At 36.6% G+C, this 21,174-nt stretch overlaps 1 protein-coding gene across 2 annotated transcripts in view; it reads left to right on the forward strand.

Moving 5' to 3' along the window:
* PDGFC (platelet derived growth factor C) overlaps positions 1-21,174 on the forward strand; it is a 116,827-nt gene that overhangs the window by 69,340 nt on the left and 26,313 nt on the right. For both annotated transcript variants that reach the window (NM_204721.3, XM_025149500.3), the window contains exon 3: positions 13,564-13,744. In NM_204721.3, the coding sequence (NP_990052.1) occupies positions 13,564-13,744 (181 nt within the window). The remainder of the gene's footprint in view (positions 1-13,563; positions 13,745-21,174) is intronic.

Genomic DNA, 21,174 nt, shown 5'->3' on the forward strand with positions numbered 1-21,174 from the left:
ATAGTTTCCTGAATCTGAATCCCATTATCCTGCACAGCTATTCTCCACTCCATTTTTATTTGCAATTAAACTCAGAAAATGTACTAACAAATTATTTACATTACAGCAAATTCTATGTTTGTGCCATCAGAACACAACCTCACCTGGAAGTATAATAACTTCTGTAGTCCTAATTGCTGTGCAGATACTTACCAGTGTAAAGAATAGTTGTTGGCTCTTTTTCTTTTGAAAAGTTTTAACTATGAGGGTGTTTTTTGTTTGTTTTAGTTTGTTTTTAGAATAAACATCTCATTTTTTTGCCCATGTTTCTCCAGGTGACTCTTGCCCTGGCTTTACAATTGCAATAGCTTTACATTTCTGTAGTTTATCTCTGCACTGTTTAACATATAGCTAACGATTTATTAACAGTAATTCTACTTCACCTGCACTGGGTCCTCTCTGTGAGTAAAACTGTGAGAATCCCCCTGTGCCCTGTCAAAAGCGTACATGAAGTCCATTTTATGTATAAAACTCAATCCATGCATTTATTTCAGAATAACTGTTGCTCAACTGTTGCTTCTTGTCTGAAATTGTTGCTTTCTGTCTTTGAGAATATACAATGACAAAAGTTTTACAATAAACTCCTCCAGTCATGAAGACACAGTCTTAGTTTTCTTCCTTGAAGAATGTGTGTTACAATTGCCATTAATAAGCATTCTGATGTTTTGAGTTGGTCATACACTGCAGCATTAAATAACAAAACTCACTCTCTTGCTGTACACAGAATGGCTATAGTTGTTCATTTTGGTAGAAGTGGCAACTGTTTGTTCTAATTATCAGAATCTGTTTGAATTTTATTATATATAATAAAACACAGAAATGTGTTACAAATCCAAAGTGCAATTACTATAGATAAGATTATAAAGATTAGAATACACAAGTGGAATGTGGAACTGAATGAATGTTGAATACTCTATGGTGCTTGGCACTCATCTTCATTTTAGGAAGGCTATATGCATTTACAAGTCTCATCAGTCCTCAAGTGATTTGAAGTATGAACTATAGTCTGTTCTGTAGGCTTTCCATTGTTTGTTTTTATGTGAAGCTTTTAGCAGCTGCATATGTGAATCTGTTGTTGCAGTTATGTAACTGAAGCATTTGTCTGTACAGTTTTGAACGAGTCTCTAAAACTTGTCTAGTTAATATGCAATATGTAGAATTTTTGCCTGTAGAAAATGAGTAAAGCTGAAGATGACTGTCAGTGGTATCATGAGATAAAATCTATGAGTAGAACTGTGACTGTTTTTGACTGTCCTCACATGAAATTAAATATTTAAATCTTAATTCCAGGAATGTTCTTCCTCTGGGCGTACTTAGGATAATGCTTTAAGATACAGAGCCACGGGCACTAAACTCATCACCTCCCTTTTCCCTAATGTTTCTGTATGCTACTCTCCTTCACTTCAGATCTTTTGATCAAACTGTGCCCAAGCTGTTCCCTTCCATTCAGAGAATGTCAAAGTTCTTAGGTTCCAAGAAACCATATCCAAAATGCTTAAACAGTCCTATGCTCCTAATGAATGTATCATTAGCAAAGTGTTGACAAGAATTAAAAATCTTGAAGATTCAGCTTAGTCTGACAAGGCTGAAACAAATATTTTAAGAAGAAACATAAAGACACTGTCTGTAGTCAGTGGCTATGAAGAAGGAAAATATTTGCTTAGCTGTCTCTTGACATAAATTATGTCAAATGCATGCTATCCAGTGGTGAGTTATGGTAAGCAGGATATAAAGGCTAAACATTTTGTTACATGATTTTTTAAAGCGAGCTTTCCATGTAATGTAAGACCCAATGGAGCACGTGGAACTTCCTTTCTTTTAATTACAACAAAACTCTTCATCTAACATGTGGAGTTAAATACAGATGCACAGCTGCAGCTGCATGGTGTTTAAGTAAAAAGATGATAGATATTTCACTTCTGTTTGGGTCGTGTCATGGTAACGCCTAACTGCATCAACAGAGCATGTGCAGGAAAGAACAATTCTAGGATCTTTCTGTACTGCAACCTACAGGGGAAAAAACCCATTCATACTGTTGTTTTGCTTTTGCCTTGAGTGCATTGTAGAGACAATATTAATGTATGTACTAAGAACATACTAACAAACATTCAGAAAGAAACATAACTTCTTGACATTTGATGAGCTGTGCTTGCTGCCTGGCAGTCTTAAACACTTCTGATGGACTTCTTTGTTGCAAGAGTGATGCTATCTGTGCAAGGCTACAGATAGTGAAGTTACCACAAAGTTCAAGTTGTTGATGTTCATGTTGACTCATGTCACTAAGTAGATAGGCTGCTGGTTTCTTTGAGGTTTTTTGTTTGTTTTTCTCATTTTGAACTTCCAGGATTTGCTGTTGCCACCTTCATTTGAAAATTCAGAAGGCAAGGAGGAGTCCCCCTAAATCTCTAAGACTTCAAATTGTGGAGAAAAATAAAAACACAAAACCAGACCAGACTGAGAACAGAGATGAACATTTTAGTGAAGACTAATCCCTAAAGCTCTTTTCATACTGCTGATGCCTTAGATTTTCAATGGGTTCAGTTTTAATGACCTGGTGTATATTCTGCGCACATAGATGGTCTCAGTTCTACTTAGATGATTTCACATATCTATGATACTTAAATGTCTCTTTCATCACTGGCTATATATATATTTATAAGCATAAGTAAAGTTAAAATCCATTATAGCTGTGTCCTACATTTAGATCTGTTTGGATAGAAATTATTCCATTAACAACTGGAACAAGAAAAAAGCTTATGAGTCCTTCATTTCCAATTTCATTTTACCTTTTCTTTTTTTCTTTTTTTTTCTGACATAGAAACTCCTTGTTAATCACTTTTTTTCAAAGTCAGAAAGGGGGGGTCATATAATTTAAATAGCCAGAATGGGTTCTAGTATTCAAGAGCCTTAGATTAAGTGAAATACTGATAAGAAGAAATTATTATGAAACAGGTGATTTAAGCTGACATCCTTGGTAGCAACACTGATGTCCTGCTGATAGCAGGGAGATGGCATTTTAGGAGCAATATGTGGCACATGCCACAAGGCCTGAGTGAAGGCAGAGTATTTTTTCACTCGTTTTTATTCTTTTTTCTTGATTTCTATTTGCTCAGTCCATGTGTTACAGACAGCTGAGTAGTGGTAGCATTTCAAGAGAAGTTTAAGGGCTGAATAGATTCAAAGGGAGGATGACAGTGGAGTGTGGGGATCAAAGTTTGTAAGAAGTTAAATTAATTTGGCACCAGAGTCTTTTTATTATCTAAACCTTTCTTTTACATATAAAGAAAAAAATCAGTAGTGCAAAGGTTTTTTGTTTCATATGAGTTTCCTTCTAACACTAACACTGCAGAAAAGCTGGGGAGGGATTTTTTATGAGGACAGGTAGCAACAGGATGAGGGAAAATGGCTTTAAACTGGAAGGGGGTCGATTTAGACTACATGTTAGGAAGAAATTCTTTACTGTGAGGGTGGCGAGACACTGGAACAGGTTGCCCATTGAGGTCATGGATGCCCCCTCCCTGAAGGCATTCAAGGCCAGGCTGGATGGGGCTGTGAGCAGCCTGGTCTAGAGGGAGGTGTCCCTGCCTATAGCATTGGGGTTGAAACTAGGTGATCTTAAAGGGCCATTCCAACACAAACCATTCTATGATTCTATGATTCAATGTTTTGAAGAAAAACAGAGTATCTTTCTCCATCAGAAGAAGTAACTGTATCTGTTTCCATCAGCCTGGCTTAGGCTCACTTCTGAAATTGAATACAAGGAAAATTTCTCTCTGTTCGGAATTGGACAACTATGTGGTTCCTTTTATTTATTTATTTACTTTAGGAAGATGTTTCTTTTGAATATTCCATGATTCCAGAAAATTCATCTCTATGATTCCCAAATGATGATTTTTACAGTAACTCATCCTTGAGCTGGTTCTATCCTGCTCTTTAACTGCTGATAGTTGGTGCTGGCAGTAGAAGCTCCCCACTAGGGAAGGCTGACTTAAACCTCTTCTAAGCTCCTGCTGTGATGAAACTCTGCGGTACAATTGCCAATGTATGCTCAAAGTAGATGGATTCATGAAAAGGAGAGGATCATGAATAACCTCATGGCAAAAGACAAAAATATTACCCAATTTTGTAATCTGAATTTGGCTTCTAAATATAAGCATTCATTTAGGTTCTCCACTGCATATTTAAAGTTGTTTAATACCATTTATATGATAATAAGTTTGTAAACGTGACAAAGTAGATACTGCAGTAAAAGAAGATAAAACTCAAGTAGTACAGTTGTTGCCGAGACTACTCTGTAACATGTTTCTTAAGCCTCTAAAAAGACTAAACTCCATTCTGTATAAATGGTTTATAGCTGCAAAATTGTACTCTGTAAGCAAATCGAAGTTCAACATAAGAAAGGAAAATAGAACAAGGTTCTTCCATGGTCTGAATGGAGGACAGCACAGCCTGCACAGCATAATGAGGAGCACATGCTGCACAAACTTAGGGACTATTGTAGCATTCTTGCCTACCAACTTTTTTCCTCCTTTAAAGTCGGATCCGGCATTCAATTTTAATATCTGCTATTACCAGTGGATGCTATAATAGATCCTATTTTGTGAGTAATTTAAAATCAATTTTCACAGCTCTGATGAGTGCTAGGAGAGTGATTGCTACTGAGTGGGTATCTGACATAATCCCTTGCTCTTTCTTCACACCAGAGACTATCACTCATTGATTTAGAAAGCATTTTAGGCTCCTTAATATTCCTTTTTGGTCCTTTCAATCTCAAGCAAGCTGTTTGAATAAAGTAAACTGTGTCCACAGTATCAAAATAGTTCTGTAAACAATCCTAATCCTAGTTTATTGCTTCTAAAATTGTTTCATGTTACCATAGCTGGCTCTGTTTCCAGTGGAATAAAGTAATTTCCTCTGCAAATGAGTGTAGCATTGCAAGGTCTTACTTGTCTTTGGGATGCTCTGGGAAAAACTACTGCTAATGGAGTTCTCTGCTCCTTCCCCAGTGCTTATTAAAATGTAAGAGTAAATGAATGGGGGGGGGGGGGGGGGGAACCAATGCACGCTGTGAGCCATGGCCACCTGAGCTGAGACATGTAGGCTCATCATGCAGCCACTTGCACTTCTCAGCATGCACCTCTCAAGTACCTGATGTCCAAAGAAATGCCAGCACTGAAGGCAGACCCAACAGTGTAACCTGAAGTTTCTGTGTATAGCCTCTAAGTGTTCAGTTACACACAACATGCACTCCCTCCCTGATGCTTTTTCTGGTTACTGAAAGTCTAAGTACAGTTAAGCCAGGAGGCTTGCTGTTAGGTTTATAAGCAGCTTCCCCCTGCTTAGAGCCACAAAGATGGTGAAGGGTCTTGAGAGTGAGATGCATGAGGAGCAGCTGAGTCCCTTGTTTTGTTCAGCCCTAAGCAATGGAGGCTGACGGGAGACCTCATGGCTGCCTACAGGCAGTGGCCATGTTCCCAGGCAGCCAGAGTTCAAGAAGTGTCTGGACAATGCTTTCAATCATATAGTCTGATTTTTGGATTATCAGGGTATTTGGGAAGATGCATTTGGAGGAGATATTGTGAAAAGCAGGATTACTTATCCTGAAAAAAGATAGATGGTCATGTGTGAGTATCCCAAGGTGTTTGTAATGTAAAATAAATAGATATTTTTCTCTTTCTGATAATAAAACAAGCTAGTGGTAATTATTAGGAAGTTCTGTTTCGTACTGGCCTCTGATTGGTATGCTATGTCTGGATTAAAAATAGGTATGCATAATTTTATGTCCATTAATTTATGACTAGGTAAACTGAAGTGAGAGGAAACTCCTTGCATGCTTTAGGTGTAAACTGATCTCCTGCTAGGGTTGGGAACACATTTTCTGCCTCATGCAGTGTTTTGCAACTCCTCAGTTACATTACAGGGACTTTTCACTTTCTGTTCAAGTAGCAGTTATTAGCCTGTCCTGAGGCAGGATATTGGATTTGGTGATAAATGGGCTGTGCTGGATTGGTAAATCCTACGTGCTACTGTAGCAGGCAAGAAACCATATGTAGTTGTATCACTAAACAAAAGAAAGAAGTGTTTTCATTTAAATAAGCCTAGGTAGAGCCTCACTCTCCAGTGAGGAGGGAAGAAAGAGGAAAATTGAAGAGGAAAGGGTTGACCAGGTACTTGATGATGCTGTGTATCAGGGGAGGGATGCTGCCTGCACTGCTCTGTGAGAGTCTTCATGTGCTTAAAATATCCCTTAGGAATGTTGTTGCTGTGTTCTAAAATTTACTTGCGGATATCACTAAGAGGTTGCTTAGCCGGTAGTTTTCACATCATTGACTCAATCTATAGCCACTTTCCAGGATGTAAGGGATTGTGCATACAGGAAAAATTATCATTTGGGATACTAGACTAAATATTTAAAATGCTGCTAAAAAACAGTGATAAAAACATACTTATGGATTCAGAGAAGCTGAAGGAGGTGCACTGACTATGGTGAGCAGTGTGAGTGCAAGTGGCATCAGAAATACTTCAGAAAGCTAACAGTTGATCTTAAAAAAGGAATCTTTTTCCCTTCATGCCTCCACTTTTTTATCTGCATGATCATAGTATATCTTTCTGTGTCCTAAGATTGTTATTCAAGTGATAGAGAAAAAACTCTCATTAGAAATTATACTCATGTAAATTAGGTTTGTGGCACAGGCTATCTAGATCTGTGTTCTGTGGTTGCTGTATTGCTGAAAGCACTTATTTATACATTTTATCTGTATGACAAGTTTAACGTATGCTTAAATAACTACCAGGTAGCTGTCTGAATATATAGAATTATTTTGGCTTAGAACCTGAAGAAGATCTGCCAGTGCATCTAGTTTGCAATTTTGCATTCTTCATTCTTGTGGAAAAATTAATGCCCCTTCCTCCCCATGAGTCAGAAGTTATGTTCATGGTCTGTGGTATTCACATGCTTAAGCTGGAGATACTTGAGTGTTCACCAGTGCACATAAATGCCAGTCACCATTCACTCCAAAAGTCACTCCAAAAGGAGGAATTATCTTTTTTCTTTAATATACTGCTTTGTTTCCAAGAGACAAAAGCTAAGCTACTACATGAAATGTAGGTGTCTCAGCTGATCCCTCAGGTTTTCAGTAGGTCCATAGAAAGTGGAAATGTTTTCTGCTAGACAGGAGAGCAGTTACACAACAGGTATTTTCTCCAAATCAGACAACCATATTGCATCTTTTCCTTTCCATAAAAAGTGTTTGGCTACTTGAAGAGTAGCATTTTGGGCTTTAAACTGTCTCGTTTTTCTTTCATTTTCAGTGTTTTATAGTCATTATCAAAGCAGTTTACAGTGAGTGGAGGGGAAGGAAACTACAGTCTAAGGATTATTATTATTATTATTTTTAAATGTATCCTAAATAGCAAGATAAAAATACAGAAGGAATTGCACAGTTCTGTTAGAAGTCTCAGGGTATTATTAACCAGTATGAGGAAAGATGAAATAGAGAGAACCATGGCAACCATATAACATTTGTGAATGAATATGTGTTTTCATAAGGCAGCTCCTAATGTACAGCACCGCATATTCTAAAATAGATGTATTCGATGTAGGTTGGCACAGAAACTACAATCCATATTTGGGGAATGGAAGTTAGAAATGTTCTCTGTTTATACTTTGAGTATTTTTATTTCATGAAAAATGTAGACGTGGAAAGATACTTGTTTTATATAATATACTCATTTGCTGTATCGGCTAAAAGTGAAGTTTATTGCTGGACGTGATGTTTGTGTATAATTAAACATCATTTTCTGAGTACGAAAAAACTGACCTCATCACTTTATTTATATCGGTTATTTCTGGGTATGCTATTTCTTAACAGTGACTGTTAAAACAGTATGTGTAGGATCAGCAGATACAGTCACAGCTATGGAAATTCATTTTGCATCAAATTGTTCCTGTTCAACGCTGTCTCTTTTTACATTAAAACATCAAGCATAACAGAAATTGTAAGCAGCTAAGTGGAACATGACTCATTTCTTAACTGTTGGCTCATCTGCTATCCTCTTTGATGGCTCTGATAAGTTTTCCCAAAGAGGCTCGGAGAAAGTGCCAGTGCCGCACACCTCAGCAACTGGAGTCAATTGACTCCATTTTTTTGCAGACTTTTTTTTTTTTTTTTTTTTCCCCAGACTTCCTTTTGTAAAGGCACTATCAAGAGGGAATATATAAAATATTTTAAATTTTCTTTCTGGTAGTCTTTGAAAAACAGGTTTCTTCTAATACCTCATCTTTACTGTCATTCAAAGTAGCGCCCAGTCAAAAGTTTCTGTTCATATGGAATGAATTTAGTTTTACTGAATATTTATAGAATCATAACTGAATATTTATAGAATCATAGAATATATCATATTATGGCTTGGACTGGAAGGTCCTTGAAGTGGGCAGGGACACCTCCCACTAGATCATGTTGGCCAGGGCCCATCCAATCTGGCCTTGAACATCTCCAGGCATCTCCATCTCCATGGCTTCTCTGGACAACCTGTTCATTTCCTCACCACAGTCTGAGTGAAGAATTTCTAACATCTAATTGAAATCTCTTTTAATTGAAAACTCTTTTAGTTTAAAAACATTCCCTCTGTTGAGTATCTGTTGGTGCTGCCCACAGGGTCAAGACTTCAGCCAAGGTCCCTTGTCCCTTCCTTTCTTCCAGGAAACTTTGCTTTCTGTCTCATTTAAGGGTTTTTTTTTCCTTACCTCTGGTGGCAGGTTGAGTTACTAACAGTAAAGTTGTACGGATGTGCAGTGTTCAAGGTCTGTGATTTCAGGAACCTTTTACCTACTTGTTAGTGGTGGGCTTAGCTGATGGGCCAATCTTTCCCAGTCTGAGGTTCAGGTGGATATAGTTTACTGGCAATAAATACAAAATACTATAAAATAAATGAATGCATTTCAAAGGTGAAGGAATTAAATAGCCATTCTGAAGCTTGCAAACTTGTGTAACAGTTGTACTACTTGGCAACGCTAGAGGAGAAAATTTACCAAAACTAAGATTTCATCTTACACAACTTGGAAAATAGTGTGCATGTACCTGCAATTTCATTATTACCTACTATTTAATTTCTTTTAGCATTTTGATTTTAATTTCACATGATATCTTCTTCCTCTGTGCACCAGTCTATAAAGAACGTTTCCTTTAGTCTTCATGGTAGCGGCAGTACAGGTGACAGAAAAGAAGTTCTCCTCCTACTGAATCAATGGCACAGTGTGTGCTCTTCTTCCTACAACTGTACTGCTGCAGTAGTAGGCTTGTAGTTTGCCTGAAGTCCATTTTTATTTCTCTGACTCAGTGTGTCACTGTCATTCTATGTTTTTTTCCTTCTTGGTGTCCTTCCATTTTCTCTCCATTCTTCATTGTGAACTTTGCATTCTCCATGTCTCATCCTGTGATTTTTGCTGGCGGCTAGACAATGCCTTGACCAGTAACAAAGTAACAAAGCTCCTTGAACAGATTGGTTCTGCCATCAAATGCCATGGATTTGAGTGCTTCCGTTGCACTCCAGTATTCCCTTTTCCACCCAGATAAATGTGAATTTTCCCACTGAAGTGTTGCTGGAGATTTCTGTTGATAGAGGAAGGCTTCCAAAATTTGTTACAAGTGAGGCACACAAGCTCTGAAAGAAAACGTCTTCAAGCTAAATGCTTGGCCTCTCTTTCCTCTCTAAATATAGTGTTTATTTCACAAAGAACAACATCATTACTTACAGCTGTGATTTAAGTGATCTAAGAGGTGAAGAGTACGTGAGGTATTGCCAATGCCTTGACACTTCTGTGTGTAGAACAACACAGTTTAACTTGAATGATGGAAACGAAGCTTTTATTCCATAGGAACTTCAAATATTTCAGAAGTAAAAAATGAAAATGATTTTAAATATTGACTGAAGATGGAGAGAAAATTTTCCTTTTGAAATTTTGTTTAGAAAAAGACCACAAGGATACTTTCAGGACGACAGTTCTTAGTAACTTCTATTGTTTCCAAAATGAAGCTGCCCAAATATAAACCATCAACATTCTATTCAATAACATTTTGTCTATTGAACCGACAGAGGACCTTCGATGCTTTAGGTCCAAGTCTGAGGTAGGTATTCTTGTGTGCTGTCCCAGCATAGGGGAAACCTTGAGATTCCTAATGCTTTTCAACAAAATGGAATAGAAATACTGTAGTATCCCCCCGGGAAAAAATGTCAGGGGTTGCTGTCAACTTCATGTCACTTAATGGAAAAAAAAAATGAAGTCAGTGCTCATCAAAGGAGGGAGGGAAGAGTGCATTTCACTTTTCTCATGGAGAGTGTGCTAGCTTTTTGTCTAGCATACATCTATATCAGATGGAAGTATTCAGTGTCACCAATATGACAAAATGTTTTACCATGCGGATTTCTGCTCCTTACGTTTACTGATATATTTGTGGGATTCTGAAGGCAGAGAGAAGCCACATGAAGGTCACAAAATTGTAAGCCAAGGTAAACACCCTGTCAGAAAATATTTATCAAATGGTGTAAAGCACAGAAAAAAATGAGAAAAGAGAGGAAAACACATTCCCTTAGAGAATACATTTCCTGGTTTGAAAAGTATTGAAGTTCAGAGTCCCTTACATTACCTCTTTGTCCTTTTCAAATAAATTGCCTTTGTCCAGGTTGTTAATTCAATTCAGAGTCCTGGGCACCTAGCCATAGGGAAGAGGAATACATATTTTGTAAGTTATATCTGGGAAGGCACAATGGGAATTGTTGACTCAAGGCAAACGCAGCTTTCTTCCCTGGATAAGAGATAGACTACATATTAGTCAGAACTTTTGGTAATATTTGAATAAGGTACTGAATGTGGATATGTATGAGCATTTCTTTAGTCATTGTGCCACAGTGGATTGTGTTTTCTGGCTTGTACACTGCACGAAGAGGATTATGTGTTTAAATGAGCATTTTAACTTTTTTTTTCTCAATTCTTGGTTATTTATCTAAGTTTTCTTGCTTTTCAAGGAAAAGCTTCCCTTGCTGGGAAATTAGGTGGCTGTGATATTGTCCCTGCCAGTTTTTAGCCCTGTGACAAGAAGCCTCAGCATTGTGCAGTGCAGTCTTGTAAATGCTGAAGTGTCTGAACCAGTTTGCTTTGTTGTGTTTTGCAACAAGTTCTATCTTCAGTCAACATGCCCAGGAACTACATAAGGGGGTTCTTTGGTTGATGTGAAACTTGTTTCACTTTTACTTCAGGGGTACAATGAGAACAAAGAGGTGATAGAAAGTGCTGTGTAAGTTATGGTAGAAGCACTAATGCCTGTACTATATTTGACCCCATACAAACATCTGAAGTTGTTAAAACAATGATTAAATCATTAACTCTTTACAAATCAGAAAAATAGGTAGATAATTACTTAACTGGAGACATAAAAAGATGGAAATTGGAAATTTTGTAATCCCATCATTGTTGAAACACACCACCTCACTGTTTTCACATCCACAGCAAGTGTCAGTGGGTGCCATTTTATCCACATGGAGCAATTTAGTGCCACAACTTAGCTTCATACACACTTCCATGTCAGACACCATTCTCTCAGACTGCCCCTCTGCTGCCATCTATCACACGGCACCAACATGTAATGGAATATTGGAGGGAATGTTCAGCCTCTACTGCTGTACCACAAACACCTGCCTCTGATGTTGTGAATGAGTAGAATAAAATGAGAGCATTACTTTCAGAGCAGCCCTCATATGATAAAATTCAGTACTCAAAATCGTTTTAGTAAAAAAGGTGAGCTTTGAAGTCTTACTGCAATTAATGTACACATTGTCTTAGTAATAAGTTGTAAACCTGATCATAAAGTTAAAGCAGTTTTGAATCAGTTAAAGGAATTAGCGTTTCACTGGAAAAAATATGGTGATGAAGTAATTAGTATCATAAGTTCAACAAAGATTTAAAACTATGGGGCATGGTAGTAATGCATTTTGAACGCAGTTAATGAGCATATTCGTTGCATTCATTTCTAATTAAGTGGAAAAAATACTGGTCCTATAAATGGAGATAATAAATGTGCAAGTCAGTCTTGTACAAACATGCAACACTAGAATTTATTACCTGCTGTCTAACTAGGGAACTGGGAGTCATTATAGATGACTCCCATATAGATTAGATTTATTGAAAAAAAAATGAGAAAAAGCTTCTGTAGAAAATGTTTGAGGTAATAATTTTCACATTAAATTTTTCTTGGCAGAGTGAGAGTGTTTTCCTTTTTAAAATATGGTTATTTTCTGTCATCAGAGCTAGTAGGACTGTTTGTACCCTTGAAAAGGATTCAATATTTACCAACTTAGATTTCTATGAGAAATACCTTTAGTTTACAACTAGAGATGTAAGAGCAGAACACTCTCCAAAATGTTGAAACTTTCCTAGAACTGTGTTCAGACTGGGCTTAGGAGAGCAGAGGTGTGGTGGTCATGTACCAGAGCAGTGGCTGGGGCAGCATTAAGCATCTCAAAGCCAACTGGGGCCCAAGGGTTGCACTCCTACATTTCTGAGCCCAGGAGCATTGCTGCTCACAGGTTTTCAAGCTCTATACCAGGGGAAAAGCGACAGAATTTCCTACTGTTTATTCTGTCAGTAGGCAGCTGGGGAACTGACATGAAACAGGTTAAAATATTAAAACCAGACATGCCTTCTAGAGCAGTGGCTTTCAATGTTTTTATGACTTGAGAACCCCCTAAACATTCTCCAGTGGAAGCAAGGACCTTTGTGTCGTGTATTAAAGCTTATGGGTGACAACTGACGGGCGTTTCTTAGTTACCTTTCATGGACCTATTTGAAGTTGTTCACAGATCCCCACGGATACCCAGACCACACATTAAAAACCAATGAAACTAAATCAAACCTTTTATGTTCTGTTCTTTCAAAGCTCCCAACTCATATATCTCCTGTCAGTATTACCAACATATCAGGTTCTTTCTGACACATGGTGCGTTTATGTTTTTGCTTAACAAGTGTCTCAGTGGGATATGCATAAGCTCCAAATGTGCTTCCAAGTTTCCCTAAACTACCTTAACCTTCCGGAGCTTACTCATCCCTGGTATTACAAGGGGGGCAAGATTTCATTACCAAAAGCCTCTGAGCTTTTACTGGCAACATGCAATATATTGCCAATGATATTACTGTGCCACACATAAGTAATTACAGTTTTTTTGTCTGACTTCTTTCTGCCCATCGTGCATATTGTAATTGTTCCCCATAAAAAGAAGAGGCTAAATCATACTCATGGTCTATTCAAAATGCTAACTCTGCTCTTATTTCTTTAACCTCACTGCATGATTTTATTATGTATCTAAGCCAGTAGCAAGTTGGAGACTTTTTTTAAAAGAGCTAACTTTGGTAGTATACTTTTTGCATTTAAAAATAAAATGTAAATAATAAAAAAATCAGTTTATGGATTAAAATTGCATGTTTGTAGAAACTTATCAGTAAGTAAACATGTAATTTTCTTTTCTGCTCAGGTATGACTTTGTAGAAGTTGAAGAACCTAGTGATGGCACTGTTTTAGGGCGCTGGTGTGGTTCCAGTAGTGTGCCAAGTAGACAAATCTCCAAAGGAAACCAGATCAGAATAAGATTTGTGTCTGATGAATATTTTCCTTCTCAACCCGGATTCTGCATCCATTATACACTTCTTGTGCCAGTAAGTAACATGTTTCAGGAACATTTCAGAAAAATAACATCTTTGAAGTGGTAGCTCAAAAGAATTTTTACATAGTTTAGGGTTAATTACTGTTTATTTATTAGTAATAATAATAATGAATAATTCATCTTCTAGAAGTGTACATTTTGCTCTTTAACTGAGTGTTTTTGCGGTTGATCTTGGATGGCTTTGGACCGGGTAGTTTATGGCTCAGTTGTTTATATGAAAACTCAAATAAAATGTTTTTATTCCTATTATGGTGCTGCGAAAAAGCCACTTTTTCTTGCTTTGAGATGAACAAATTCAGCTTAAGAATCAGCTGTGTGACATGTAAAGAGCATTGAGTAGTTACAAGTGAGACGGAAGAAATTTATGTTTTTCTTAGTCACCTACTTCCATACAGAGCCGGATGATTATACCTAGTTAGAAAAAATTCTTACTGTTCTGAATTGTTTTATTATAATGACAGAGCATGGAGATGATGTGTGATACTCAGTTTTCACTGCACTTTTCCTGGAAAATGTACTTTAGACTTCTCTTAATGTTGTCTAACACTTGCAACTCACGGGTACTAAACACTAATTGTCTGAAGTATGGCTGCTTTCACCATCAACAGATTTCTATTATTTTTTTTAAACAAGTGAAAGATCTGTGCTAGCAAAACAACATTTATAAGTTTTTAGGGATGAGATAATGTTCTGAAATTCAGGAGTAGAACAGGATTTGACTTGTTTTAGAATAGATATTCCATATTTAAAGAGAGTAAGGAATATTTTTGTTGCAATCTTTATAATTCACTTTGTGAATCTCCTCAGTCATCTTGTGGTTTGTGGTATTTGGTTAGTGTAAAACATCTGCAAGCTCAATAAAAAAAACTGATCAAAAGAATCCACGTTGTAAGCCCACTGACATGCACATTTGATGCATTTGGCTTACTTAACTTCTTTCTCCATTTTTGTCTGTTGCCCTCATTCACAAAACTTCATTTATTGAGGAGAATCGAAGAATAATTCTGTACATCTTTTGATAATACCTCATCTCCTATCTTATATGTTTAGTACACTGGTAGTGAAGTCATTTAAGTGCAGTACTGTATATACACATGTGCTGTTTCCTGTTGTATACCTCTCAGTATTTGTAAATATTTAGGCCTAAGTAATATTTCTAAAATTACTAAGGGCAAGTCTGTTTGACTCTTAGATGAATGAATTTTGAAATCAAATAACATGTCATTCAGTCTCCAAACCATCTCGGAATACGGCCAGGTTTAAACTTTTTATACCAAAGGGCAGAAGGTAATGAATATGTTTACTTTTAGAAAATAGTGAAAGAAAATCCCTAAATGGACATTGTGTGAGCTGATGCCAGATTTCGTTGCAGTTGCTCTAGTACTACATCCTACATGCTACATGTTTATCTTACTTAATGTTTGATCAAAGTTTTCTGGAATGGTTTAAACAAGTGCACCTAAAACTACCAGAATATCCATATATATATATGTATGTATATATTCATGTGATGCTGGACTGGGTTTATTCCTTTATACTTGATGGGGAAAAATTTTAAATTATTAATAGTTGTAAAAGGAATTGTTAATTTTCAGAATATTTACATCACTAACCATGAACATTTATTAAGTAGGCAAATACAAAGACTCCTGACATTGTATTATGCCTTATTTTAGTCCTTCTTTTCCTCCATTAATGAAGTTTATATGCCTAAGAAGTATTCATACAAACTGTTACACAAAACAAGATATTTTATATGTCACATATGTAAGTGGAAAGAGCAATCCGTATCATGTCACAGGAATGCACAGCTAGCTTCAAAACGCATGGTATAACAACTATTCAAAGGCTTGTGAGAATTACTTTCCAAATTTCTAATGGAGAGATTTTTCTTCAAAAAAAAAATCAATTTTTATAAGCTATGGAAAATACAGTTTCATATTTCAGATTGCATAATTAACTATAATTAACTGTATAGAGTGTAAATGCAATCCTTATTGATAAGTTGTAGGATTAGACCTGCTTCTGCTTTTCAAGCAGTAGAAAACTGAAGGCTCTCTCTCTCTCTTTATTTGTTCATGCATATATACATAATGCTAGATCATCCTACATTTCAAGATAAATTAAAATTTATGGCATTCCCCATTCATGTGAAAGATGTCAGCTACAGAAATCAGAAATGAATGTAATTTTTAAATGATTCTTGCAAAAAACATCACCGATTTGCTTAGTAATTCACTTTTATGAATTGGTCCTAAACAGTTAATTTTTTTTTATTTTTTTTTTTCCCCCCGTTTTTTAAGAAAAGGGGGAGGGGGAGATGCCTGGTAGACTAGCAATGAGAGATTGTTTGGGGAGAAATGAAGCAAAACTGAAATAAAACAGTGCAAGCTTGTTTCTGTATTTGGAGGCCACACACAGAGAGAGGCACTGGACACATTTTCAGGTCTTTTAAAGAGCAAGAGAAATAGCTTTGTTTAAGCCTCCTGTAATTTATTGTATACATATTTTTTAACTTTGTATATTATATTTCAAACTAACTTTTCCTATGACTAATAAGTAGAGGGAAAATGGCTATTGATCTGATTACCTTACTTCTAGGATTTAGCCACTCAAAAGTACTAATAGCAGTTCCAATGGCATTCAGTGCAACATAGCTTTATAGAAACATTTAACACAGGGTTATGAGTCACTGCTTAAAAACCGTGGGTATGCTGTATACAAGCAGAACGTTTCCTGAGACAATCACACAGCTTTGCTTGAGAATCTAGATAACTGCATTTTAATTATTTGATTTTCTTCCATTTTAAATTGTGTATCATGGGTACATCTTAGAAGAACGTTCTCTAATTTTGGTTTAACTATGTTCTTTTGTTGTAAGTTAATTGGAACACTGTAAAGTGCAAGGAAGTGTTGAAAAAGCTTACTTTTGCTAAGAAAATTTAACTTGTGTTATTTCAAAATTCTGCTACTTTCAGCACAATTGTTATTCTTAGGCACTCTTTTCATGCTGTACCCTGTCACTTAGTCAGTGCTTGCTGGTGAGCTGCATTATTCACTAAGGGTTGTTTAGTGGTTGTTCTGCATTTTGACTGTTCAGCTACGTGTTTATTAAAAGTCATGTATTTGGCAGCGTTATATAATCCAAAACCACCTAGAAATATATTGCAAAAAACAATCTATATGTCATTTCTTTTCCCCTCCTTTTCACTTGCCCCCATTTACAGGTCTAATTAATATAGTAGCCACACACACTTGAGGGGAAACCTCACAAACTCCTACAATATGTGTTTGGGCTTCAGTCTTTCTAATGACTCATTGAAATTATGTCAGTTACAAGTTTGGCATAGAAAACTTGATGTAATAAAGCCCATTTTTACTTGGGGGAGAGGGTAAATGGGATACTTGATGCCTAAGGTGCCATTAAGGAATGCATGACTGATTGCCAAAGTAGTTATTAATTATTCAGGGCACTCAAAACAAAGCAGCTCCAGTTATGTTGAAGCTGGGGGTGACTATATTCCCCTTCTTTTTTGGCATATTGCAGCATGTTATTTGTCATGGAAGATCATGCTAAAAATCTTTGCTGAGAACAGACTTAGCCCTCTTCTCTGCAAGTGAATATGAATAGCAAGATCTTAAAGGAGTCTTAAAAGACTGACCTGGTTTAAAAGTGACTTGGAAGGTGTTTTGTGATTTTGGTGCAGTACCTGTATGGCTACCTGGGTTTCAATCCAGAAGAGATTATGTTCTTTTGATAGAGAGACATGTCAGTAATACTCTTGCTGGTAACTGTAAGGAACTGTTAACTTGATGTTGACTTCAGGAACAAGGACTAATATTCCTCAGGTAATCTGCTTAAGGCCATCTAATAATTGTTACTTTATTTCATCTGAATTGGCTTTTTTTTTTTTTTAGGGTAGAGTATGTTAGTTTTGTTTGTGGAATCTTTTGAAATTAAGAATGTTTAATGAGAAAATGCTGATAATATGTAAATAGTTGTAAAAAAAAAAATGTATACTGATAAGAGAGAAAGGAAAGCTCTTACCTGGCTTTCCCATTCATCCATTTCAGAGATGTCAGATGTGTATGTGTTACATCAGGACCAAAGACCAAAAGAGGCCCAATTTTGGCTGCAATAACTGAAAACCCATCCAGAAACATCACAAAGTATATTGTTGATCTCCTAAACAAAGGTGAAGGAAAGACATTAGCTCAAGAAGTAATCAAAAGTCTTTGGAAAAGAAACAATATGATTTTACTTTTTTTGTTTGTTTGTTTTTTGAGACAGAGCAAAGGTTGTATGAAACAGCAGGAGAGTATAAGTGTTAGGTAGTGCTTTGGATGGCTACATGAGAAGAAAGAGGACTGTGAAAATCCTTTATACATTCAGAAAGGCTCTTAAGCATAAACTCTGTGTTCAGAGTTTCCACTATGTGTGTGAATCCTAAGCTCAAATATATCAACAGACTCCTAAAGTATGTAAATCCTGTGATTCAGGTTTTGTCTGTGGCAAAGAATGATGTGTTGCAAGTGAGAGGAGTTTTTGGACTAAGTTTTCCCTTGGGGATTTCATTTTGCGTTTGATCTAAGCTGAAGAGAAATTGCCTTTAACTTTTTTTATATATAGGATACGAAAGATTACCCACAAATACAGAGATAGATGGGACATGCTTCAGGGTTGTGTGCTTTATCTATTTAGTAATCTGTAACCAATCTTCCTTGCCAATAATTGTCCATTTTCCCCTTGAGCCCAGGCAAGATTCTTGCCTTCACAACATCCTTTGATAAAAAGTCTTACAGGTCTATCATATGCTTACATGAAGAACCACTTCCTTTTGTTTGTTGAGCCATTCTACCAACAGCTTCATGTGATGGCTTCTAGTTGTTACAGTGGAAGAAGCAGAGAACAGTTGTTCCCACCCACATTTTTCATACTGTTAGCCCTTTTCTTTCTGATCAATCTTAAACAGTTCAATCATTCTTTATCAGCAAACCATTACAAAGATGTCATCATTCTTTTTGCGCCCTTTTGGATCCTTTTGAAATTGCAAGGCATTGGAGATTATTGTACTGAACTTACTAATAGCAGGAGACCTGTGTCAGAATCAGTCACACCAGAATGAAACTCTACAAATCCCAAAGCAAAGGGACTCTATCCCATTCTCAAAGTAATCTTCTGTGTAACTGGCACAGTCCTAGGTTTTTTTGTGCTTTCAAATACTGAGACACTTTTCCTGACATGCTTGCAAGTAAAAAAAAGAAAAAGGTAAGCAAATGTCCATTTGATACTAGGTTTCAGGCAGCACCATAACTTGCAACTTTCCTATTTTAGCTTCATTCATGTCATCTCCCTATGCATTCTAATAGGTATGTCACAGTCCTATCCATTATCTCATCCCAGCAGAACAGACAAAACAACAAAACTTTAGTGACGTGTACTCTGCTAAGTTTTGTTAACACAATTCTGGTAAGGAAAGATGAAAAAACAGGAATGAAAGAAAAAATTTAAGGACAGAATATAGAAGAGTTACTTAGTGTAGGGTTTTTTTTTTTTAAAACGTATGTTCCAGAACTGAACAGGCCCTTAGGAACAGCGAAATTGCAAGAAAAAGAATGAAATAGAGGAGCAGCTTCTGTAGATGACTGACAACACAGCCTAACACCATAGACCGGTGGAAGCAGCTTTTTAAATTTAGAAGAAAAAATTCTTGACAGAGTAATAACACTGTGTAGTAGCTTCAGGGTAAGATTTTGCTTGAGGAAAGATTAATGTGGGGTATTGGTGATGGTGTTAAGAGAAATCCTTCTGTTTCTAAAAAGGGATAGATAATAAGCACTATGGGAATACCAAAATTTGCACCTGTCTTGTCTTTACAGTACCTGGCCTCTGGTGTTACAGATGTGGATTATGAGCTGTCATTTGTTAGCTTCTCATAAGTGCTCAAAACTGTTTTAATAATGATGATGAAAGGTCTGGCTGAAGAAGCCAAGGTTTTTGTTGAAATGGTTCTGGTTTTGTTTTTATGGGAAAACCTACATAATGACAAAGCTGATGACTCTGGTCTTTCAATTAACTCTGACTAGGATGGTGGAGAAAGAATTAAGAGAGTTCCTTCTGGACTGACTACCAATAGCCAGTACACATTAATTGCTTAAAAAAAAAAAATGAAGACAAATAAAAACCTTGTGCATGAGAACGGGGAAAATTTCTGCTTGGCAAGACAGTTCCAGAAAACTCAGCAGCCTGAGCTTCATTTCATTCTGTTTTTGATCTGAGCAATAAATTGTAGAAAGAAAATTGCTAAAAAATATAATATATATATATAATCTATTAATACAAATATATATATTTTTTTAAAAAAACAAGGAGAACTAAACTGCTGAGCTTCAAATTGAAGGGAGCAATTTAGTGCATGAAAGACCTGGCTTAAAGGGGTTTACACAGTGAATGTGTGGAAGCAGATGGTGCAGCCTTTAGGAGAACTGTTGTATATAACCTTAAAGATATTATGAAATTGTTAGTTCCTAATAAGCCTTCTCTTTCTTCTGTGCAAGTATACCTCCATAATACTCAGCCCTGACAACACGTACAATAGTTCTCAGGTTGTCTGTTAGATGGTGAGGAGAATTTCAGTGTAGTGCTGTACATACTTAAATCACACTTTTGCTTTATTGTCTAGTACATAACTCTGACATCTTTTGGTAGCTCTTCGCTTAAACGTATCTTAGGAGATCTGTTCGAACTGTTCCTCAAATAGAATGACAAATACCCTTTTAACAATGTGATCATCTTTAACAAGACAGATCTTACCCTAAGTTGGTTCATGCAGAAGTCCATACACAAACAGTTTTGTGAATAGCTGGCATAGTAAATACAAATATTTTTGTGTCAAGTGTAATTGTCTAAATCTGGCACTTCCAATACATTTCAGTTTGGATCATTACTGAAGAGACTGTTTATGTTATTATACATATGTGAACGTAAAAGTGACATTATTTTTGAAATTTCAAAACCTCTAAAGCTGTTTCATAAACAAGTTTTGCTAATTCTGTGCAATTTGAACTTCATGAACTTTCTGCTAGCTGTCAAAACCCAGATGATTAGTTAGGTGTACAATCAACAAATACACAGAGAGATATAGTTAAGTTAGCATTTTACAGACCATACAGCTAGAAAAATTATCACAATAGAAAAGGATAATTGAAAATAAACAAAAATGCTCACCCATATCCTAGGCTTACAGAAAAACTCCCAAGGGAACAATCTCGAGAAAAAGATCCTTCCTTAGTGGCAGTCAGCCCTTAAATGGGGTCTAGGAGAGGTGGAGCCAAGCTCCACCCCTTCCAGTCACACAGGTGGATTGCCTTCACCTGTGCTCCTGCAGCTGACTCAGTGCTTGCCTCAGCTGATCAATCAGT

Source organism: Gallus gallus, chromosome 4, assembly GCF_016699485.2.
Source record: "Gallus gallus isolate bGalGal1 chromosome 4, bGalGal1.mat.broiler.GRCg7b, whole genome shotgun sequence".
NCBI lineage: Eukaryota > Metazoa > Chordata > Aves > Galliformes > Phasianidae > Gallus > Gallus gallus.